Source organism: Mesoplodon bidens, assembly GCF_964165515.1.
Source record: "Mesoplodon bidens genome assembly, chromosome: 18".
NCBI lineage: Eukaryota > Metazoa > Chordata > Mammalia > Artiodactyla > Ziphiidae > Mesoplodon > Mesoplodon bidens.
The window spans coordinates 37,456,858-37,482,594 of NC_138175.1; the positions used below are offsets into that span (position 1 = coordinate 37,456,858).

General features: G+C 43.9%; 1 protein-coding gene across 1 annotated transcript in view; it reads left to right on the forward strand.

Annotated features, from left to right (window-relative positions):
* Nucleotides 1–18,137: 18,137 nt before the first annotated feature.
* DNAJA2 (DnaJ heat shock protein family (Hsp40) member A2) overlaps nucleotides 18,138–25,737 on the forward strand; it is a gene marked incomplete at its 5' end in the record, with an annotated part of 70,770 nt that continues 63,170 nt past the window's right edge. The window contains 3 exons of the mRNA XM_081216014.1: nucleotides 18,138–18,302; nucleotides 18,952–19,011; nucleotides 19,323–19,561. Of these exons, the coding sequence (XP_081072140.1) occupies nucleotides 18,138–18,302; nucleotides 18,952–19,011; nucleotides 19,323–19,561 (464 nt within the window). The remainder of the gene's footprint in view (nucleotides 18,303–18,951; nucleotides 19,012–19,322; nucleotides 19,562–25,737) is intronic.

Here is a 25,737-nt window from a genome sequence, read left to right on the forward strand (position 1 = left end):
TGAACTAATGAACCAGAGCCAAATTAGGTAGCTAAATTCTTTCAGTAGCTGAAAAAGCATTTTAGTAGGTAACACACCAGACAGTATTTAGTAAGTCCTTAATAAAATAATAACTGTGATCTCATTCTTAATGAAAGGAAAATTATCATATTTTCTATGTAAAATTATATCCATTAAAAAAACTATTAAATCGTTTTTTAACATCTATAGTAGAAAATAATACAATATGCTTAACTAGTCACTTGTAACTGTATTTTTTTTTTTTTTTTGTGGTACGCGGGCCTCTCACTCTTGTGTCCCCTCCCACTGCGGAGCACAGGCTCCAGACGCTCAGGCCCAGCGGCCACGGCTCACGGGCCCAGCCGTTCCGTGGCATGCGGGATCCTCCCGGACTGGGGCACGAACCCTCGTCCCCTGCATCGGCAGGTGGACCCTCAACCACTGAGCCACCAGGGAAGCCCCTGTATCTTTATTTTTGAAATTTGTATCTTGCTGTCTCTTAAAAGGGTATGAAGAGGCCTACAAAATACAAAGCCTTTAAAGAAGACATTTAACATTTAAAAAGCACAGAAGTACATGATTTCAGGCAACTCAGCAAAACTTGGACAAAAAATTTGATTCTAAATTTTCTTGCTGCTGAAACAACTGAAATCTTTGTTTTTCATGGTAGAAAACTCAAACTTATCTGCAAGAGGCTAGTTTTCTCTTAAACTAAAGAAAGGAGGGTCTTCATATTGAACGACATTTCCTCATAATTTAAAGAAAATGCAAAATACAGAGAGAGGCCATAATGGTAAATCTTAACCCAGTGAAGGCACATCTCAGTGTGGTCTAGGAACTAAAGAACCTGACGATCAATAGCTAAGCTAGCCTGAGACTGGCTTATTATTTTATTTTATTTTGAATTTTATTTTATTTTTTTATATAGCAGGTTCTTATCAGTTATCTATGTTATGCACATCAGTGTATACATGTCAATCCCAATCTCCCAGTTCATCACACCACCACCACCACCCCCTCCACTTTCCCCCTTTGGTGTCCATATGTTAGTTCTCTACATCTGTGAGACTGGCCTATTATTATTATTCTTTGAACTATGGGTGCGTATTAGATCTCATTTATTTCTTAGTTAAACATTTGGCAGTATATGATATGAAAAGAAGAGAATGAAACTAATAAATTTTAGGCATTATTACCAGAATAATGCTAATTGCTGTATATATAGTCTTTCATCTTTGAGGTCAATGAGAAAACTTTGCAAATTGTTTACTAATGTGAAAGCCATACATTTTAGTAATTTAAGAAGAAATTTAGCCATCTTATGGAAGTTATTACACCCTTCACAGAGAATATAATACCCAGTGTTAAACATAGAAGAAAAAAGGCAAATCTGGAGGAGAGAATATCTTCAATTCAGAAGCAGCATTAGGTGCACTTGTACAGCACTGTCATTTGTGACACCATTGATCCCAAATTTAACACAAGGTATCAATCCCCAAGTACCCTCAAATTTCAGGAAACCTACTAATCCCAACATCTGAAGTATGTAGGAATAAAGTATAATGTACCTTTTGTGAGGGGAGATGTTCACCCCAAAGGTTTAACAAAAAGCAAAGGATTTTCCGCATTTCAAATCACAAAAGAGGTCAAAAACACTCCTTTTATTTTGTCAACTGATGAACAGGATAGGAAAAGCCTAGTTGTGACTACAGGAATAATTCTCAATCAGAGAAGAGTATGCTCTCTTACAAAATGGTGTCTGCTGTATTCATGATCAGAAGGAACCTTGAGATTTTGTTTTTTTTAAGATCCAAGAAAGATTATCTGCTCCAACTTTATTAATGAGAAGACTGAAGCACAGAGAAGAGAAGGCAGCGCCACATCTCAGAGCTAGTCCAGCGCCCTTTCCTTGCTTTCTGCTCTCTCCCTGCTTTAGCTGGCTATATGTTTTAAAAGCCACTCTAAACAGCAGCCCAGATGTTTCATGTAAGGTTGTCAATTACTCTGATTTAAAATGTAATTTATTATACAACAATTTCTTTCAAAGCATTATATTTTACTTTTTTTTTCCCTGATGTAACATTTTGTTATTCTACAATTTTGTTGCCATGATTTCTTGGCACCTGCAAATTCTACAAGACAATTACTGTGAATTCTTAATAAACAATGTTTGTTAACAATTTATATCCTTGACACTGGACAGAAAGAGCTTTCAGTGTTTTGCTTTCGTGATCTTTTTTAAATCTAAAGGAAAAAACATATACTCTAGAAATTAAAACACTTGTGTATGCTGTATCTCTTGCGTTTGGAGAATGATTTGAGTTCTGAGCTAAATAATATGACAGGTTGACCTCGGATATCTTTTTTTTAGCTTTCTGCAAAATCAGTTGTCCATGTTTTATATACCTCTACTAATAACAAACTCATAATTCTGAATTTGCTTTTTTTTAAGCAACTCTTCCATATATTTCTGTGATTGGTTTAATGACTACAAAAGCCCAGGAAGCTAATAACTGGGGTGCATGTTTAGTATGTACTGTCTTGAGTATATTCTTTTGAAGCAATGATTTTTCTTTTAGAGGTGAACTTCCAGACCATATAAGACTTCTCATATGCTTAATGCTTAATTTGATACATCACAGTAAAGAATTTGACCCTTGAACTGGGAATAAAACTTATGTTTTGATTTCCTTGCTTGCCTCAATTTCCAAAGTCTCTAGACGTCGCAATCCTCAGGCTATTAAACCATTTTAAGTTTTCAAATAAATCTTCAAGTGAGGAACTTAAAAAAAAAAAAAGAACAAGATGGTCTTAGGTTGCCTGCAGGATCCAGGCTGCTGCCTCTGGTCACTGAAGTGGCCTTGAGATCTTCCACAGAGTGGGCTGTCAGAACACGTTGTCCTTTTGAGGTACACAGCCAAGCTTAGGGTGGGTGAGTAGACCTCATGAAAGGTGTACCCTGAGGAGAAAGCAAAGGAAGCCAAAAACTCTTGAGTCTTTCAGTCACACAGATCAAGGAGCAAAAGGAGAAGAAAAGAAAGGTAGCTACCACTGGTCTGGCTCCACAAATAGTTACAGAGCAATTTTACTTTTTGTGTTATTTAGGATCAAGAAATAGCTTTTATCTAAAAGTGGTCTCACCCTCCAAGTTTTGTCATACTCTGTAACATCTGGTGCTAGCAGGCCACTGGAGCTGGTACCTTCTTTATTGAAACATTTTGAGTACCTGCTGATTCCTAGAAGGAATTTCCATCAAAAATCTAGGTTTTGAACATGCTTTTCAAATCTTGTTCTAATCTTCTATTGATGACATTGTCTAGGATTTGTATTAAGCTTTGTATTAAGTGGTGTTTCAGAGAAGCAATCACAAATTTTGAACCCAAAAATAGTCATGTGAATCGTAGGGGAGTTTTCTCTACCTTTGAGTAACTCTATCAGTCTGTTACATGTAACGCCTCAGAAGACAATTTAGCTCTGAAAATGTGCACAAGTAACTTGCTGCAACTGACTCAAATATGTGACCTCTGCCTTTCACATTCATAGTCTGAAGGTAACCTTACTTTCTCAGTCATTAGTTTTTAATATAAAAAAGAAAGAATAAAGCTTTAAATAAGTGGTAGGAGTCTTCCAAGATGGCTCCCAGCAATTCCTACCTCCCAGTATTCACAATGTTCTATCATCTCCTGGCCTTGAATGTGAGCTGGACCTAGTGACCTGCTTCTAATGAACAGAATACGGCAAAAAGGACACACCTCTCCTGAGATTAGGTGACAGAAAGACTCTGTCTTCTATCTTGCTCACTATTACTCTTGTGCTTTCCTGCTCTGATGGAAGCCAGTTGCCATGTTCTGAGATGCCCTATGGAGAGGCCTATGTGACAAGAAACCAGGGTTTCCAGGCAACAGCACAGAGGCCCCCAGTACAACCACCTGCAAAGCACTGAATCCTGCCAGCAACACGTGACTGGGTCTGGAAGAGGTTCCTCCCACTGCTGGAGCCTTGAGATGACCCAGACAGCACCTTGATTATAGCTTGTGAGGGACCTTGAGCCACACCCAGATTACTGACTCAGAAGCCCAAGATAGTATATGTTGTATTAAGCTGCTAAACTTAGGGGTAATTTGTTATGCAGCCATAGATAATACGAAGCTAGAAAAGACAATGGCATGTCCCAATTTCACTCCTGGGGTAAACGTATTGATGGAATCTAACATGATGTTTTATGTTTGCAGAACTATCAGTGCAGTGGGCACATCTTGAACCTGGCAGCATGGAATGAGGAGAGCTAATCTTCCCCTTACATGAGTACCTGTCAGCTATTTTAGCCTCCCCAGCCACAAATAAAAACACTTAACTAAATCCATTCCCTCTCGAGTATGGCAAAAGATACTGAAATTTGATTCTGCATTTGAAATGTAAATAAGATTACAATTAAATCCTAACTCTCGAATAGTGCCCCTTTTAAATCACTTATCAAGTCTCCTTTGAGTAAGATAAAATTATCTTAAAATGAATAAAGGATAAAATTCTATTCAAATTCTATATAGTATTCCCATAATTCAGTCAAAATCTTTCATATTTCCAATCACACTAGCACTCAGTTTCCTAGACTGCAGAGCTAGTTATACCTCTATCATTACTCCACTTGAAAAGGTGATTCTTGGGAAAACTGATTAAGAAAGCAATGGAGCACACCCCCACCAACAAAAAGAAGAAGGTTGAAGGGACTTCACTGAGAAATACAAATCTTTCATGTCCAGAGCCACTCTACCCCAAAATGAGAAATGTAGCCAAAACATTTAAATACAGAGATTTTTCTGTTGTGATGAAAAATAATAGATTTCCTGGAAGAGAATGCTCTTTTTTCCTTTTTTTTTTTTTTTTTTTTTTTTTGCCGTACGCTGGCCTCTCACTGTTGTGGCCTCTCCCATTGAGAAGCACAGGCTCCGGATGCGCAGGCTCAGCGGCCATGGCTCACAGGCCCAGCCGCTCCGCAGCACGTGGGATCCTCCCAGACCGGGGCATGAACCCGTGTCCCCTGCATCGGCAGGCGGACTGTCAACCACTGCGCCACCAGGGAAGCCCCATCCTGCCATTTTTAATTGCTAGATGGCAGGCAGTGACTATACTGCTTGAAGCTTTACGTTGTTTTCCTGCGGGATTGGGAGAAGTGCCTGCCTTTCCTTCCACTAGGAGCCTTGTGGATATCTTCTCTGTCATTTAAAATAAGCAAACCCACACATGCACTGTCCAAAAACTGTCCTCTCGTGCTATCACTACCTTCTTTCATGAGGATCCAGTGTTTTGTTTTGTTTTCCCATTACCCACAAATGCTCACACATTTTTTAAAGAAATTCTACAACACCAAACCAGGTTCTCTGAAGAAACTCCCAAAGTTTGTGAAAATGAGGAACCTTCCCTGACCGGTGCAGGTTAGTGCTAGGCTGAGAGGTGTACAGAAAAACTGTCTTTATCAAAAGCTATGTCTTAAAGGATGTGCCAGGGAATGCTTCTGTTTTAAGCTGACACTTTCACCTCTCCACCCTAGAAGTTTTTAGCTCACTGTTTAGCTCGTTTCTCTTCCCCTCATCAGCTAGGCAAAGAAAGTGATTGCCCACTTTTTAATTGTAGGTTTACATAAACGCACAATTCTAGAGCATTGATTTTTGGGGCCGTAATCTACACTTTAACGCACTGAGCTGCATTTGGTGGCATGCCAGATGTGTAAAGTTGGAATTTAATGACATTTCAGTAGCAGCCCCAGAATTCAGTACAGTATCACTGTCGAATACTAATGTGCCAGTAGCAAGAAAACAAGAACAGAAACAGCTTCTTTCTCAGGTACCTTTTTTGCCTTTCTTGGAGATGGGGAAACTGAAAGCAATGAACAATTTGGGGGAAACTTCAATCTCATAAAGAAACTCCAGTCAAAAGCAACCCATGGGGCTTCCCTGGTGGCGCAGTGGTTGAGAGTCCGCCTGCTGATGCAGGGGACGCGGGTTCGTGCCCCGGTCCGGGAAGATCCCACATGCCGTGGAGCGGCTGGACCCATGAGCCATGGCCGCTGGGCCTGCGCATCCGGAGCCTGTGCTCCGCAAGGGGAGAGGCCACAACAGTGTGAGGCCTGCGTACCGCAAAAAAAAAAAAAAAAGCAACCCATGGTAGTTGCTATGTTTGGGGAACTTTATTAACGAACCAAAGGTAAGTTCATTTTTAATACTTTACAATGTTAATTATACTGCCTATATATGAAGTTTGTGTTTTTCCTGAAGATGTTTTCAAGCACTTTTACTTTCTGAAAATAATTATGGACATCAGAAGTATTGTGAATGGCATCACCATGTGATAACATCATTTCTGCTTCTCATGACTTACAAAATGGAGTTCCATTTCCTTTTAATTAGAGGGGAGAGTGAGAAAATCTAATTTTGAAGAAATGAATCTTCTTATCCTAAAGAATGGGATTTCTCGAACTCAGCACTGTTAACATTTTGGGTCACATGATACTTCATTACAGGGAGACCACTTTGTGTATTGTAGGATGTTTAACAGTGTCCCTGACCTATACTCCAGTAGCACCGCCCCCATTTGTGACAACCAAAAGTGTCTCCAGATATGGCCAAATGTCCCCTGGAGGGAGGGGTCAGAATCAGCCCAGGTGAGAACCACTGCTATAACGAGATTAAAGGGTTTCCAAAAAAAAAAACAACCAAAAGCTGTTGAATTCTATTTTAAAGAAATACTTCAGCTACTCAGCCATAAAAAAGAATGAAATTTTGCCATTTGCAATGACATGGATGGATCTGGAAGGTATTATGATTAGTGAAATAAGTCATACAGAGAAAGACAAATACTCTGTGTTATCACTTATATGTGGAATCTAAAAAATAAAGCTACTGAATAGGGACTTCCCTAGTGGCACAGTGGTTAGGAATCCGCCTGCCAATGCAGGGGACATGGGTTTGATCCCTGGTCTGGGAATATCCCACATGCCGCAGAACAACTAAGCCCATGCTCCACAACTACTGAGCCCATGCGCCATGACTACTGAAGCCTGAACACCTGGAGCTCATGCTCTGCAACAAGAGAAGCCACCACAATGAGAAGCCTGTGCACCCCAACGAAGAGTAACCCCAGCTCGCCACAATTAGAGAAAGTCCATGCACAGCAATGAAGACCCAACGCAGCCAAAAATAAATAAATAAATAAAAACTACTGAATATAACAAAACAGAAACAGACCCACAGATATAGAGATCAAACTAGTGGTTACCTGTGGGAAGAGGGATGAGGGAGGGGCATAATAGGGGTAGGGGATTAAGAGGTACAAACTACTATGTATAAAATAAATAAGCTACAAGAATATATTGTACAGTATAGGGAATATAGCCAATATTTTATAATAACTTTAAATGGAATATAATCTATAAAAATTTTGGATCACTATGTTGTACACATGAAACTAATATAATATTGTAAATCCACTGTGCTTCAATTCTAAATAAAGAGGGACTTCCCTGGTTGCACAGTGGTGAAGACTCTGCACTCCCAAAGCAGGGGGCGCAGGTTCGATCCCTGGTCAGGGAACTAGATCCCACATACATGCTGCAACTAAGGAGCCCTCCTGCCACAACTAAGGAGCCAGCGAGCCACAACTAAGGAGCCTGGCTGCTGCAACTAAGTAAATGAAGTTGATTTTTGTGTATTAACTTTATACACAAACATTCTAAACTCACTTATTCTAGTGGCATTTTATAGATTCCTCTAGATTTTTTTTTTTTTTTTTTTTTTTTTTTTTTTTGCAGTACGCGGGCCTCTCAGCACTGTGGCCTCTCCCATTGCGGAGCACAGGCTCCGGACGCACAGGCTCAGCAGCCATGGCTCACGGGCCCAGCCGCTCCGCAGCATGTGGGATCCTCCCGGACTGGGGCACGAACCCGCGTCCCCTGCATCGGCAGGCAGACCCTCAACAACTGCGCCACCAGGGAAGCCCTAAATTTTTTATATATGCAAACATAACATCTGTGAATAAAAGCAGTTTTACATTATGTATGCATTTTATTTCTTTTTCTTGCCTTGTTACACTGGCTAGGACAGTCAGTATGATGTTAAATAGAAATGGTGAGAGTGGATATCCTTTTATTGGTTTTTTTTGTTGTTATTTTATTGTTTTTCATCTCAGGGGAGAAAGCATTTAGTCTTTCACCATTTAGTATTATTTAGGTACATATTTTTCATAGATGCTTTTTTTTTTTTTTTAATAAATTTATTTATTTATTTTTGGCTGTGTTGGGTCTTCGTTTCCGTGCGAGGGCTTTCTCTAGTTGCGGCAAGTGGGGGCCACTCTTCATCGCGATGTGCGGGCCTCTCACTGCCGCGGCCTCTCCCGTTGCGGAGCACAGGCTCTGGACGCACAGGCTCCGGATGCGCAGGCTCAGTAGCCGTGGCTCACGGGCCCAGCCGCTCCGCGGCATGTGGGATCCTCCCAGACCAGGGCTCGAACCCGTGTCCCCTGCATCGGCAGGCAGACTCTCAACCACTGCGCCACCAGGGAAGCCCCCATAGATGCTTTTTATCAAGTTGAGGAAATTCCCTGTTATACCTAGTTTGCTAAGAGATTTTATTTTATATAGGTGTTGAATTTTATCAAGTACTCTCTCAGCATCTGTTGAGGTAATCATATGGCTTTCCTCTTTTATATATGATAAATGACATTGATTGATTTTTCAAATGTTAAATCAACCTTGCATCCCTGGGATAAATTTACTTGGTTGCAATGTATTACACTTTGTATATACTGCTAGATTTAATTTCTAATACTTGCTAAGAATCTTTTGCATCTACACTTATGAGGAATATTTGTTTGTAAGCCTCATGATATGAGTTGGGAGGTAATTTACTTTCTCCTGCATTTTCTAATTCTGCATAGAATTGGTATTTCATCCTTAAATGTTTGATAGAATTCACCAGTGGAGCCATCTAAGCCTGATATCTTATTTGTCTGAAGATTTTTAATGGGAAATTTATTTTTTTTAATTGAGATAAGGCTGTTTGGTTTTTTGTTTCTTCTTGAGTCCTTTCTGGAATGCAAGGAATTTGGGCACTTCATTTAGGTTGTTGAATATTTTTTAAATTTAATTAATTTATTTATTTATTTATTTTTGGCTGCATTGGGTCTTCATGGCTGTGCACAGGCTTTCTCTAGTTGCGGCGAGTGGGGGCTACTCTTCGTTGCGGTGCACAGGCTTCTCATTGTGGTGGCTTCTCTTGTTGCTGAACACGGGCTCTAGGCACATGGGCTCAGTAGTTGTGGCGCACGGGCTTAGTTGCTCCGTGGCATGTGGGATCTTCCTGGACCAGGGATCGAACCCATGTCCCCTGCGTTGGCAGGTGGATTCTTAACCACTGCACCACCAGGGAAGCCCTAGGTTGTTGATTCTATTGGCATAATATTTTCTTATTATTCTTTAAATATCTGTAGAATCTGCTGTGATGTCTTTGCCTTCATTCTTGATAATAGTAATCTGCATCTTTTCTCCTTTTTTAAAAGTCAGTCCAGCTAAAATTTACAACTTTCCTGATCTTTACCAAGGCCCAGCCTTTGGTTTATTTGATTTTCTCTATTATTTGTCCATTTAAAAAATTTTTTTGATTTCTACTTCTGTCATTTTTTTCTTCTTTCTACTTAATTTGGGTTTATTGTTCTTTATAGCTTCTTAAGGTAGAAGATTTATCATTGACTTTAGACTTTTCTGTTATTAGCAATGTTTCTATTACTGATTTCTAACTTAATTCTTTTGTGGTTAAAAAACACATCCTATATGATCTCTGTCATTTTAATTTATTAAAACTCATTTTATGACCCAGCACATGGTCTCTCTTGGTAAACATTTCATGTGATATTTAAAAGAATATATGTTCTGAAGTTGTGTGTAGTATTTTAAATCTTAAAAACAATCAGAAAAAGAGGCAGATTTTATACATATATGTGTAATGTTCTAAACAAATATCATTAAATGGTTATAATCTTCATTACATTATTTAAGTCTTCTACATATCTGTTGCTTTTCAGTCAATTATTAAAACAAGTGTTTTGAAATCTCAAACTATAACTTTAGACTTACCTATTTCTCCATTCACTTCTGTCGGTTTTTGCGTCATGTAGTTTGAAGTTCTGTTGTAAACATACTCATTTAAGATTGTCTTCTTGTTGAATCATTATAAAACTACCCAGTTTGTGCCTAACAGCATAACCATGATAGACCTGTACATTGTAACCCTGACAATGTAGACCATTTACATTTAATATAATTATTTTTGTGGTTAGGTTTTAATTTACCATCTTGCTAGTTTCCTCTGTGGCCCATCTGTCCCATATGCTCTTTATTACTTTTCTCTTTTCCTGACTTTTCTGTATTAGGCTTTTTTCCCCCATCATTCCATTTTTATCTTGACTTAATGGCTTATTAACTATTACAACTTTGCTTCTTTTTTAAGTGGTTTGCTCTAAGGTTTTCAATATACATCCTTAACTTATACAGTCTATCTTCATATAATTTTATTTCACTTCAGATGTAATGTCAGAACCTTACACCAGTAGGTTTCATCTTGTCTACTATTATTGTTATACATTTTTTTTAATTCTGAGCTCCTTGAAGGAAGCAACTATGTCCTATATATCTTATTTATTTATTTATCTATCTATCTATCTATTTATTTATTTATTTATGGCTGTGTTGGGTCTTCGTTTCTGTGCGAGGGTTTTCTCCAGTTGCGGCAAGCGGGGGCCACTCTTCATCGCAGTGCGCAGGCCTCTCACTATCGCAGCCTCTCTTGTTGCGGAGCACAGGCTCCAGACGCGCAGGCTCAGTAGTTGTGGCTCACGGACCCAGCTGCTCCACGGCATGTGGGATCTTCCCAGACCAGGGCTCGAACCCGTGTTCCCTGCATTGGCAGGCAGACTCTCAACCACTGCGCCACCAGGGAAGCCCTATTGTTATACATTTTAACTCTACTTAGGCCATAAAGCCCACAATACATTGTTATCACTTTCACTTTAAGAAATCAATTATTATTATTATTATTATTATTATTATTTTTGCTGTACGCAGACCTCTCACTGGTGTGGCCTCTCCCGTTGCAGAGCACAGGCTCTGGACGCACAGGCTCAGGGCATGGCTAACGGGCCCAGCTGCTCCGCGGCATGTGGGACCTTCCCGGACTGGGGCATGAACCCTTGTCCCCTGCATCGGCAGTCGGACTCTCAACCACTGCACCACCAGGGAAGCCCTATTATTTATTTTTATTTATTCTTATTTTTATTTTTTTTTTGCGGTACGCAGACCTCTCACTGTTGTGGCCTCTCTGGTTGCGGAGCACAGGCTCCGGACGCACAGGCTCAGCAGCCATGGCTCACGGGCCCAGCCTCTCTGTGGCATGTGGGATCTTCCCAGACCGGGGCACAAACCCATGTCCCCTGCATCGGCAGGTGGACTCTCAACCACTGCGCCACCAGGGAAGCCCTCAATTATCTTTTAAAAATTTTTTCAGTGAATGGAAATCTCTTATATTTACCCACATATTTACTATTTCCTGAACTCTTTCTTCCTTTTTAAAGATCCAAATGTCTGTTTGATATCATTTTCCTTCTGCCTGAAGAATTTTCTGTGCCATTTGTACTACAGGTCTTAGGCATTTGTTTGTCTAAAAAAAGTATTTTTGGAAAACATGTTTGCTGGCTGTGTAATAATTCTAAGTTGACAGATTTTCCTTGTCTTTTAGCATTTTAAAGATGGATTATTATTGTCTTCTAGCTTGCATTGTTTCTGACAGGAAGTCTGTGGTCATTCATTGTTTCTGTTATATAATGAGCCTCTTTTTCTGACTGCTTTTAAGATTTTTCTCTTTATCACTTTATCATTGCATTCTGGTGGGGTCCACCACCTCTGCTGACCCCATGGAGCTCCAGAGTGGCCCAGCAGAGCATCACTTGGAAGTCTTGGTTACTTATCTGTTTAAATATGACTAATGACTCATCTGTAGTAAAGTTGTCACAGTATCATTTACATTTGCAAATGCCAACAAATCAAGCCAGAAGTCTATGTGGGCACCTGTACATTATTGTTTATTTATGTGAATATTAAAAAAATCTTCTGCCCAATGTTAAAGAAACACAGAGTCTGACAATTGTTAAAACAGTAAACACACATTTTATTCAGGGACTATTGCAATAGAGGAAAAGAGACTTCAGTGTAGAACTGGGCTCAACTCCAAATACAGCATGGAATAGTGGAGATTTATAACCAAGGAGCAGGTTGTGGTTCAGTGGATGAAAAATTACTAAAAGGAAACACCAAGGTTAAGGGGAAGTCCTATTCAACAGACTTAAACAGTATTCTTGGTGAAGGGAGGGCAAGGTGATCAGACATTGCCTGGGGAATGGTGGGGATGTGAGGAATTTGATCAGAGATTGAGGGTGGTCAGATATCAAGGATGGAGGAATTCTCTCTAAACTAGCTGATAGTAATTCTTGCTATAACTGGGTGATGCAGGCCCAAAAAGGACAGATGCCAAGGTCAGGGCCTAGAGATCTTAGAGGAGACTGAGTAAAGTTTAGTCAAGGAAGGAGCCTCTGTCACCAACAAGAGCAGATACACATCTCCTCAAGTGCACACAGAACTTTCTCCAGGATAGACCATGTGCTAGGCCACAAAACAATTCTTAACAAATTTAAGAAGATTGAAATCATACAAACAATCTTTTCCAACTGCAATAGGATGAAACTAAAAATCAATAGCTGAAGGAAACCTGGAAAATCCACAGAAATAGGCAAATTAAATAATACACTGTTAAACAACCAATGGGTCAAAGAAGAAATCACAGGAGAAATTATAATATATCTTGAGACAAATGAAAATGAGAATATAACCTACCAAATCTTATAGGATGCAGCAGAAGTGGTGCTAAGAGGGAAGTATATAGCCATAAAAGCTTACATTAAAAAAGATCTCAAATCAACTATCTAACTTTATACCTCAAGGAGCTAGAAAAAGAAGAACAAACTAAACCCAAAGGTAGCAGAAAGAAGTTAATAATGAAGATTAGAGCAAAGGTAAATGAAATAGTAGTGAAAAAATCCTCTTTTATTTCTTCTTATGAATTTTGTGAAACTAAAAACCTCAAATTGGTCACCCCTCTCTCAGTCTTTCTATCGTAGAAAGTACACACCACAAAGTATATTCCTTCCAGTTTATTTCCTCAACTTGATGATGAAATGCTAGACATGCCCCAGCATCTTTAACCTGCCCTTGAGCCCCTTATTCCTTGTTTTTTCTATGATGTTTTTAAAGGAAATCTCAGCATACACTGTTCTTGTCCCCAAGTACTATACTGAGAACTCAAAGAAATAAAAGGGCACATGTAAGAAACAACAAATGCTGGATTTACTGGCACTGAAAGGAATTAAGCCAGAAGACCTCCTGAAGTGTTCTGGGCACTTTTCAGAAGGAGGAGAGGGACAACCTGATGAGAAGGTGGGCAGACTTCCCAAACAAAGGGAAGACTCAGATTGCAGGGGCACTCCTGAAGCTGGCAATAAACTGGGAGCCTGTTGTGTGTCTGAGTAACCGTGAGCAGCTCTCTTCTTGCACCCCACCAGGCAGAGAGGACTGCATGGGCCTCCCTGGAAGGTTTCACCCATCCGGGCACGTTTTTTAAAAAAATTATATGATGATGAAGGGAGTAGAGTGTGGGTGCCACATTATTAATCCTGATTGCTCAGAATATGCCTGTATACTTTCATACACATCCAGAGTCCAGGATTGCACAACATCACACCTTTTCATAGAGCTGAGCTGGAGATGAAAGGGAATAGAACAAGTGCCAAAGAAACCAGAAGAGATTTCTTTATTTCTTCAAATAACTCTGAAGCCTTGAGAGACTCAAATTCTGTTTGATGGAGTGAATGCTGCAAATCACATCAGCAATCAGTAAGACCAAATATATCTCCAGAGAGCTTTGAATAGGAATCAATGAGCCCTAATCCCAAAAGATTGGGGTTCCCATGATCTTGGTCAGTATGATGGGAATGCTACCCACTTGGGGAGAATGTGCCTTCTCATCAGAGTCAGAGTGGACAAAGTTACGAATGATCACACAACCACCTTCCCACCTTTACCAACAAAGCGTTTGTATTAGTCAGGACTCTGACTTGGAAACAACAACAGCCTAATACAATTCAGTTAAGTGAAAAATGGAAATTTATGTGGCTCACATAGATGGGAAGAATACTGGGAAAACTCACATAATACAGAAGTTCTGCAGGAACCAGGGCTTCAGAGGCTGCAACTTGGGACCTGACACTTCCAGGTTCATCTCTGCACACATCTGCTTCTCAGTGTTGAACTCATTCTCTCTCTCTGCAAGCAGGCTTCTTGCACATGGCAAGTACATGCTTACATTCTCCAAGCATCTTTGTTCCAAAGATCAAAGATATTCAAGGAAGAAATCACATGGGCTGATTACCGTACCACTTCCTGAGGCCAGTGGGTCGGCATATTATGATGGGCTTGGCCTGGGTCACTTGCCTCCCCCTTGGCTTTGATGGACAGCCCCCTTTAAATCACCCGGAGTAGGAGAAGTCTTTCCCAAAGGAAAAGGGGGTGAGGGTGCTATTACTGGGAGAGGAGAGCAGACACAGCTGAGTGGCTGTGGTCCAACATGACACTCTATCTGCTCTTACGTGCGTTTTGTCTTTTATCCTCCCCCCACTTCCCACCCAAATTGCTCAATATAACGTCCTGGATGTTTGATTTACTTTTTAGGGCATGCAGTGGGTAAAAAAATTATTCCCAAGATAAATGGATGGTATCCCAGAAGCCCAGAATTGAGATGAGAAGTTGCCTAAGGAATTCAGGGGAAGAGTTGGGACAGACAGATGGCAGCATGGAAAGGGCATAAGATATTAACAAACTTTAATATTTATTGAGCACTTACTAAGATTTATTAAGTACTTACTCTGTTATAAACTTTGCTCGGCCTTTTCTTCACAACACCTCTATTTTACAGGTGGTATAACTGAAGCTTAGAGAGGTTAATCAACATTCAAAAGTCACACAGCTCCTAACTGGCCATGCAAGAGTTCCAGAGCCCATTCTCTCGATCAATTTTCCGTATTGCCTCCCCAGGTGAACTAGATGTCAAAAGACGAGGGTTTAAACTATAAACGGGTGGGTTATTGGGGTGAGTGCTTTTTACTTTCATATATTTTCTAGATTTCTTTTCATGAATGTATATTACTTCTATAATTAAAAACAAAAATATCTTGTACAGAAAACAGAGAAACCTGGGCTATAGTTGTGAATCTGCTCTTAACTCACTCCCCACCCCAACAACCTTTCTTTTCCCCCCACTCTGGGCCTCTGAGTTCTCTATCATATCTATGGCTGCTGACAGCTCAGATTTCCTAAGATCCTTGTCTGATCTCCCCTCCCGGGCAAGCAAGGGGACCAGTTTCTGGAACTAAGTTAGGTGAGAAGCCTGGACCTATGGATGCAAAATGCCAAACAAAGAGGAACCAGGTCAGGGTGGCCCAGGAAACCAAAAAGTTCCAGGCATAGACTCCAAGGCACGGGGAAAGGATAACCAGCTGGTGTGAAGGAAGGGCTGACAGGGACCAGGTGAGACAGCCCAGCTGGTGCAGGAGAGGCTCCCACTCAGCCAAGCTGAGGCTGAGAGTGCAAACATCTGTGGACACTGCCTTCCCTCTATCTGCACCTTTTCCTCTGGGGAACCACCCTTTGCCCACTGCATGCAGTCTCGATGGGACCTGTCCCTCCTGAGCAGAGTGTTAGGACTGAGGACAGATGAAGCACATGCTTCCTCGTGGGGACACCTCACTGTTTCTGATGTTACATCCCCAGAGCTGTGCTGATTCCCATCTGCCCCAAAGATTGCTTCTTCCACTTTTCCTTCAGTTAAGTGTCTGCTTAAGTTCACCAAAGTCAGTTTCTCTCGCTTGTAACCAGAGAACCCTAATAGATACAACTCTCTTTCTCTGTTTGGATGACCTGTTGAGCTGCAGGACCTGGATGGCATCCAGATGAACTGTCTTGCACTTTGGGTCATGGGAGCTCTTGCTGCTCCGTGCAAGCACCCTCCCAGCCAGACCCAACCCAGTGCCCAGGATCCCATAACCCCAGCCCCAGGGGCCCGTCCTCATTACATTCCCTTGAATGTGAAACAGACACATTCAGGCCTATCATCCAGGATGTCCCAAGCCAGTTGGAGAGGTGAGTGTGGCCCCTGCGGAACAAGAGAAGCTTCCTGGGGGCTGAGAGTCTCGTGCTTTGCTTGGTTTTGCCTCAAGGTGTTAGAGAACGGTCAGATGAGTTGTCAAAGAAAGCTTCATCCAGCACCTAGCAAACAAGAAGGGGGTGGTAAATGTTTGTTGATTGATGACTGTTCCCAGAGCTGGGCCACAAAAATAGAACGTATCTTGACTATGCCAGGCTTCACCCGAGCCGGCCAGCCCTCAAGGAGCACTGGGTCAAAGAAAGGGGTGAGATGCCCAGACTGAGAAGGTGGAACTCGAGGGACCACCCTGGCACGTGAACTCTGCTTAGACGTTCATCCACCTCCCTCTCTTCCCCTGACCTGGTTTTAACTTCCATTAGCCAATTTGTCTCCTATTTCTTTCCGCCCCTCTCCCCTCAGGGCCCAGTCTTTTCTCTTTATGTGGATGCTGATCCTGCATCCTCCTGGCTCCCTAGGAGAGAGACCCAGCCCTAGGCTCTCCCCGAGTCCTTCCCTTAAGTGTGGTGCCACCTCCATGCTCACCTGAGCCCTCCAGGAGAGGCTTGGGCCACAAGGAGGGGGGTTCTGAGGAAGTGTTAAGTCTTCCACGGGAAGCATTTAAATGTCATCTTCCCTGTAAACTTGTACTGCTGAGAAAACTTGTTCAGACCAAAAGCAATGTGACGAAAAGGAAGAAGGTATTTTTTTAAAGGTTACAAAAATATCAGAACTGATATTTGCACAATGACACTCAAGAGGAATGGAAACTTCAATTTGAGATGTAACTCAGAGTAATACTCATAAGTTTCCCCCATGGCAACACAGCGCTGGAAAATGAAAATAGCATGTGGCTGGTGGTCAGAGACAGACTCTGGCTGCCCTGAACCAGCAACCAGGCCAGCACATCCACAAGTAGGCCAGCCCCATCTGGTACCCAATGGTCATCTCCCATCAAATGATCTCATTTCTCAAGCCAATATCATTTCAGCCTGAGGCTGAAACAGCCAATGGAGGAAGGGACACTATTGAGATTTTAATCTCACTTGCTGGGGGTGGCGTGTGGAGGAGTTAGCCCCCTTCTCCAGGCCACTGCCATCCTGGACCAGGGGGAGGCCCACCTTTACCTCTACCATAGGCCTTTATGCATTGTTTTAATAATCTTTTATTACAGAAGCAAAACATGTGAGTTTTAGAAAATGAAAAAATCTTGACAAGCAAAAATGAAAAGAACACATTTCCAACCACTCAGAGATTACCACTCTAGCTCCTTAGTATATAGCCTTCCAGATTTTTTGCATGTACAAATTTGTACATGTATTGTTGTTACCAAAATGAAGTCATATTGCACATTGATTTTTTTCTCTCAACTTTTATTTTGAAAAATTTTAAACCTATAGTAACTTGAAGAACTAGTATAATGAGCATCCATAAACATTTTCCCTAGAATCATAAGTTGGTACCATTTTGTCACATTTGTTTTGTCTCTGTCTCCCTCTGTCCCCAAATACATAAATTTCTATATATCTCTATCCAGATATAGATATGTATATATCTCTATCCAGATATCTATATAGATAAGTATTGCAATATAGATATATAAATACATGTTAGGCATGTGGAATAAGTTGCACATAGCACGGCCCTTCCCCCCTAAATTCCTTAGCATTTCTCCTAAGAACAAGGACAGTAACCTATACCACCACCATACAACCACCACACTCAAAAAATTTAATGCTGATACAATGATATTAATTAATATACAGCCCATAGTTCCCTAATTGCCCAATACTGACCTTTATAGTTAGTGTTGCAGGTTGTGTTCTTTGGAAGTCAACATATATCAACATGGAGTTTGGGGTGCAAGATGCTTATCAGGCATCTACGCCTGTAAAAGGGAGCAGGTGGAAGCAGGATTGGGCAGAGGAAGAAGTTGAACCACACAGGCCTGGCAAAGTCTTGGTCTACCCAGTGGGGAAGCTCTGGAAGGAGAATTGCCCATCAGAGTATCATGTACGAAGCCAACATGGCTCCACAGCCGCTCCTGGGTCAGTCACTCCACGGGGCTGCCCTGGGAAGGGCCTGACCTGGGGTGAGGCAGCTCTCTCGATGGAGCAGATCTGAAGGCACTGGCTGCGGGCCACTCTCTATGGTTGGGCAGCATGAGGGGTTAGGCTTAGGCTTAGGGTTAGGGGGTCTGCGAGGCACGCCTCCTGATCATCCGAAGATGGACTTGTAGTGCCCTTCAAATTCTGGATCCAATCAAGGGTCACTTGTTGCACTAAGTTGTCGTGTCTCTTGTGTCCTTCAAATGGTAACATTTCCCCTGCTTTTATTTTGTCCTTTAGGATATTAACACTTTGAATGACCCAGTCAGTTGTTTTGTGGAATGTCCTTCAATTTGGATTTGTCTGATATAGAGTTTCCCAACCTCCTTTGTTCAGTCAATAGTCTCCCTTCCATTTTAATAAATTTCATGTTGTGTAATACCCAAACAACAATCAAAATTTCCCAACTGATCAGCCACTTCATCCAATCAGTGTCCAATCCTGGACCACAAATTGCATCTGGTAGTTACGTTCCTTAGGTCTCTTTCCATCTAACACAGTGTCCTTGTCATGTGAGTAAACCTGGTGGAGGGACCAGACCACTTGTCTTGCAGACCCTGGGCTCTGAGCTCTCTGACCGCTTTCGTGTGGATGCTCTGCTTGATGACTTCCAGGTAATCATGTTGGGCTATAATTCATCATAGGTGGTTATGTATACTTTGTGGAATGCATATTAGCTGATCAATAGGCACTCTGAGCCTTGACATGGGTCCCTCACCGAGTTGCCAACGCTCACTCTCCCCTCTCCTGTTTTCACAGCTCCCAGTCCTTCTTCAGGTATTTATAGAAGTGGATGTGCTCTGTCACACCTGTGCTCTCAGCAGGGAGCATCACAGCGGGAATGAGGGAGGAGGGCAGCAAGACCAGCACTGGGGGCAGAGCCTGTGTTCCCACTCTGTGTCCTCACCTTTCTGTGTGACTTCAGGTAATGCCCCTTGACCTCTCCTCTTACCGAACACACAAATACAACACTCCTTGCCCTGCCCAGATTAAGCCAGCTCTCAGAGAAGTTCACACAACCAGTCTGCTTCTGCCACCCCAGCCCAACCCGCCCTCCCTTCAGCGACAGGCAGGCCTGAGCTCAAAGGCTCAGCTGATGTGGCTCAGGAGGGCAGCCAGGTCTCTCAGGCACCACTTCAGACACAGCACAGAGGCTGAGGTGGAGTGAGGGTACAGGAAGGGCCCACCTCTGCCTTGTGCCTGGCCCAGAAGGAGTCACCAAGAGCTCCCCACTCCCAGTCCTGGGACCCCAGTCAGCAAAGACGCACACACGCACACATGCATGCATGCACGCATGCATGCAAGCACACACACACGCACACACACGCATGCAAGTATACACACCAGCCCCTGCCAAAATCACTTCTCAGCAGCTGCAATACAATTAGGGCAGTCTTCTGGGAATTAGGCACTCCTTGAAAAAGAAAATAGCTATAAATGATTGAGAGCCATTTTCCTGATAAGAACTCATCAGGAGGCAGAGATGTCAGTTAATTAAAAGAATAAAGTGGAGCCTTCTCTGAGCTCAAGACAAACCCAGTGTGGCACCAACAGTGAGATTCCCAGAGCCCTTTGCAGGCACTTACTTTCTGGAAGGAAGGGAGAGCTGTGCTCCCATGGCCGGGGTTAGGGAGGGGAGAGAATGAAAGACAGACAGAGGGACAGAAAAGACAGAGGCAGAGATAAAACCATGCAACTCAGATTGGGACTTGAGCCCACGGTCTTTTAACTGAGATCACACACCTGGTTTCAGGACTATGAAGCTCAGGTTCTTGATGTCTCATTGCAGAAAGAATTCAGTGAGAGACAAAGTGATAGGTAAGAAGTGGATTTATTTAGAGAGAAACACAGAGTGTGGGCCATCTCAGAAGGTGAGAAAGGCACCAGGGTATGGGGTTGTCAATTTTTATAGGGGTGGGTAATTTCACAGGCTAATGAGTGGGAGGAGTATTCCAGCTATTTTGGGAAGGGGTGGGGATTTCCAGGAATTGGGCCACCGCCCACTTTTTGATCCTTATGGTGGGCCTGGGAACTGTCATGGCGCCTGTGGGTGTGTCATTTAGCTTGCTAATGTAAGCATATACTGAGGATCAAGGTCTAGTAGAAGTTGTCTGCCATCTTGGACCCATTTGGTTCTAATTAGTTTATGCCATGTCCTCGGGCTATGTCATTCTTTCAAAAGTTGTGCCCTGCCCCCTTCCCCCCTGTTTCAATACCACATGATCCCAGGACTTCACGTTGCCTAAGGAGGGCAGTCTGAGACAGGGACATCAAGGAGGGCTGTGGGGCTCCCAAAAGGAAGACCAGCCAAAGGCCCCCACGTCCTAGGATGCCATAGCTGTGGCCTCACCTGTCTCTCAGCAGCATGGCCCGAGTCTCCCCCACCAGGCCCAGTCACGGCTTCAGCTGGCTGTCTGCATCCCTGCAAGCAAGCAATATGCCTGCTGTGCACGGGGAGGGAGTAGGGAAAGACCTCATCAGTCACAAGTGTGTTCCGCATTCCCTCCCAACTGCAGGAAGGCAGGGACCACGTGCTATTCATTTCTACACCAAGTGGGGCAGGGGGGTGCACTGTGGGTGAAGTAGTGTGCCCCTAAAGACCTGAAAGCAAGGAGGAAGGTCACTTTCTGAGACTTAAACTATGAAATTAGCTCAGAGCAAAGCAGAACTATGCATTGTCACCCTAGAGAGATAAATGGACCCTCAGTCCACAAGACCAACCATAGCCTGGTTACAAGTACTAATAACCTGTCTAAAGACAGACTGTCTGTGTCACAGGGGTTGGCCAGTTCTGAAAGCATAGGAAAGGGGAATCACCGACAGACCAGGCCCTCCTGAGCAGTGTCCAAGGGAAATGGTGGCCCCATTTCAGTTGATCAAAGAAAGAAATGCCTTTTGGAGGAAGACAGGGCCACATTAGGAATGGAAGTTGCCTCAGACCACCATTTCCCAATGCACAAATCATCGCTGTGTGCCCACCATTGTTAACGCAAGTTCGTGTGCTTGAAGCACAGTGAGGCCAAACAAACCAAAATGTCGGAGTTTGGAGCAGAGAAAGGTTAATTGCAAGGCCATGCAAGGAGACGAGGTGGCTCATGCCCTAAAATGCCCTGAGCTCCTCGAAGTGTTTCGGCAAAGCATTTTAAAAAGCCAGGTGAGGGAGGGGGGTCGCAGGTATGTGATCAGCTCATGCACAGTTCTCTGATTGGCTGATGGTGAGGTAACAGGGCGGTGTCACAGTGATTAACATTTCCAGACCTTAGGCTCCAGAGACCTGGGATTATGTGCTCATGGTCATCAAGTAGTTAACATCTTGCATTTGGTGGGGGGTTTTCACATCTGCAAAACAGCTCAGGAAATGCACATCAAATACTATTATCTAGGTACTTCAGAGAGGAGCCAAAGCAGAGGATATGGGGGAAGGCTTGTCCCAGGAAGGCACCATAGGGTCCTGCTTGGTTACACCAAGACCCCTTCTGATAACCAGGCTTGCCACATGACTGGCCAGCAGGAGGGAAGGCACTGGTCAGGCCACACAAACCTCTGCCCAGCAGTTAGAATTCTCACTGGCAATTCATCAATGGACGTATGACTCTGCCTCAGTCTTCCATGTCTTTGGAGGTGTGGGTTGCCTTCCCTGAGTCCCGTGGGCTTGAAGATACTGACCAGGTGCAGACTAAGAACTGCCTTACGGATTCAGCCTCTCCCCCAGTATCTGCATGGACTTTCTCTACCCAAAGTGGGTACTTGGTTTTAGATGGATGAGGTGTGACCGAGTCCAAGCTCACTCACTCTGCTCGCCACTCAACAGGCCAGTAAATCGGGAGACGAGGTGTTGAGACAAGAAATAGCGACTTTATTCGTAAAGCCAGGTGTCGGAGAAGATGTCCTAGCGTACCATCTTATCGGAGTCTTGATGCTAGTTTATTTTATAGAGCAGAGAGGGTGAGGAGGTGAGGAAGTAAACTAAAAAGGCCGTAAGTCCTGCAAAACATCTCCTGGTTTGGCCAGCCTTGGGGAGGGATGTGTTAATCTCTTTTTTCTTGCAGCCGTTCACAGTTGGGCAGGTTCAGAATGCTTCCCTGTGAGCTGAACAAAGAGCACTTTAACATTTAGGCAGAGAGGCAGGGTTCCCCAAGGGAGGCCATTATATATGCCCATAGCTATAGACAACATCCTTTTAGTGATTATAGTAACACAAAGTAACGGAGAGCTAAGGTTAAAGTAAAAGAAACAGATCCAACATGGAGTCAGATTTTGTTCTTCCCTGTTACAGAGGGACAGATTGACACACAGGTAACAGAAGAGTTACTGCAAGATTAACCCTAATCTCCTGGCCTTGAGAGCTGAGCCTTGCTCACCATAATGGACATCTCTTTGGCTGTATATTCATTCTTTCCTCTCCCAGCCATGCCTGGCCCAAGCTCCCGCTAACCATTTGATCTGGAGTCCAGCAGCAGAGATGGGGCCAGAGAGCTTCATGCAGTGGAGGAGGGGCTACTGCCCTCCTCACTGGGGGACCCTTCCTCACCCCTGCCAGCTCTAGAAAGTAGGAGGGGGTGAGATGCATTACCCGTTCCTCAAGACAGTGCCACATTCCATGGACAGCCATCTTCTGGGGCCATCTGTGGCTTGTGACACAGGAGATGGGAGTGTTTTAGAGTTTGTTTGTTTTAGTAAACAGCATAAAAAGTCTCCACCGAGCTCTGGACATTGGCTGGGCAGCCAGGGTGGGCAAACAGCTGAGAAGTGTTTCCTCCCCAGGGCAGTGCTCAGTGTGTACCTGACAGCACCTCCCCCAGAGCGAACCAGGCACCCCCAGGACCAGAGGGCAGAGGATGAAACTTCTCAAACCACGTTCACCTTCATGCTTAGCATGATGTTCTGACCCTCCCCACTGCCCCTTCATTGTTCCTGGGCTGCTCCAGGGGTGGAAGGAACTGAGCTTTTGGAGTTCAGAGACCATGGTTCCAGTCCAGCCAGGGCTGGATAACTGGTAGATGGAGTTCTGCTGCCAGCTGTGTGCCTACAGGACTGAGTTCACCCAGAGGTGTTGATACAGAGCAGGGCCCTGTGGGACTCCTGGGCACAAAAGCCTTTCTGTGTCTCCCATTTCTTGATTACAGGAAATAGGCTTCATTCAGCCTCCAGGACCTTCCCTGGGCTCCAATGAGCAGGTTCAAACAGTTGTTAATCAGGGAAGGGAGGGGCTGCCGAGACAAGGGAGGGACAGTCAAAGGAAACAATAGTGCAGCCTTGGGGCAGGGTCCTGGTTCCGCCTCAAGGGATACACTTAACAAGATCTTTGAGCTGTTTTGAAGATACGGAAACCTCTACCAGGTGGGAGAAATTAAGGGTATGCTGCCCACAAGCACGTAGACCGCAGACCGGCTGGAATAAGAAGGTTGATGATGCTGACTCTCACTCACCTCATCACCAACGAGTCAGAAGAATGTCCACGAGCTGATCACGCCCTCTTTGAACCATTACTATGAAACCCCTCACTACACCCTCCAAGTAGGGACACACAGTTTGTTTGTTTGTTTGTTTTCAATTAATTATTTATTTATTTGGCTGCACTGGGTCCTAGTTGTGTCATGTGGGATCTTCACTGTGGCATGTGGGATCTAGTTCCCTGACCAGGGATCGAACCCAGCCCACCAGCCTTGGGAGTGTGGAGTCTTAACCACCGGACCACCAGGGAAGTCTGGGACACACAGTTTTGAGAGCATTAGTGTGCTGTGGCCCCCTTTGCCTGGCAAAGCAATTAAGTTATTCTTTTCTGCTTCACCCAAAACTGTCTCTGAGAATTAATTTGGTGTCAGGGTACAGAGGCTGGCTTCAGCTTCAGTGCCGTATGGGCTAGTAGGGGCCCCAGTCAAGGCCCTGCCATTACTCAGCTGTGTGAGCTTAGGAAAGTCATGGCATCTCCTCCAGGCCTTGGTTTTCATACCTGTAAATTGGGGGTAGGATTGATACTTGTTCTGCCCACTTGGCAGCCGTGGGTCAGTGACACATGGGACCTAATAGTGCTTTGTGAACCATGAAGATGTTGGCCCTCCTCCAAGGCTCCACTGTGGCCCTGCCCTGGCCTCCTAGTGTGCCAGTGTCACAGAGCAGGACCGTATGGGGCCTTCCCCGGGACAGGCCTTCCCCCATGTCCTCTGCTTTAGCTCCTCTCTGAAGTAACTAGATAGTAGTATTTGATACATATTTCCTGAGTTGTTTTACAGGTGTGAAACCCCCTCACCAAATGGAAGATGTTAACTATTTGATGACCATGAGCACATAGCCCCAGGCCTCCTGGAGCTTAAGGACTGATAATGTTAACCCCTATGACACCACCCTGTTCTCTGACCAACAGCCAATCACAGACTTGTGCAGAGCTGATCCCATACCCTACAACCCACCTCCCACACCTGGCTTTTAAAAATACTTTGCCACAACCCTTCAGGGAGGTCGGGGCTTTTTAGGGCATGAGCCAGCTGCCTCCTTGCAGGGCCCTGCAATAAATCACCCTCTGCTCCAAACCCCTATCCTGCCCCACTCACCGAAGTCGGCTTGAACACACACACTCAGCGGATGTTGGTGGGGAAGGGAGGGGTGGAGTGCATACCACAACCCCCTCAGCATGGAATTCTGAGCCCCCTCGGTCACCTCTGGGCAGCAAGGTGACCAGCATTTGCTGGGCGCCTGAGGCTGCTGCTCACGCCCCACCACCGGGGGATGTAGGTGGGGGGCTCCTGGTGCTGTGCCTGTGGGGGAGCTGCTGACTGGGGTGCGCTGGCAGCTTTTTCTGAAATGCCAATAAATCAACAATCTCTGTCTGACTCACCAGGATAGATTCAATCACTTTATAAACTCTAATCCTCAGAAGCGCATCACCCCCTTCCCAGTGTCATTACCTTCCCATGGCAGTTGACAAATATAACACCTCGGTTGGGGGTGTTGACTAAAAACATATATGCACAACCTAAAAGTTGAGAGTTACGTTTTATTCGGGGGACATACTGAGGACTTCAAGCCCGGGAGGGAGCATCTCAAGTGATCATGAGAGAACTCCTCCCAGGAGGTGAGGGGGGCAGCTAGGATTTATAGAAGTTTTGCAACAAAGGGCAGGTAGTAGGAACAAAGGATTACTGTTAATTAAAGAAAACCAGACATCTCAAGTTAAGGAATTTAGCGCTCTTCTGTGTCGGGGAAGATGCAAGAGTTTGCGCTCACTGAAATCATTCCTTTGACGTGCACCTTGGCTATCTGGGGCCGGTATCCTGTGTTTTCACACCCTGAGTTTCCTCAGGGCTCACCGTGGGGAGTGGCTGCAGTCTGATGGCTGCTAA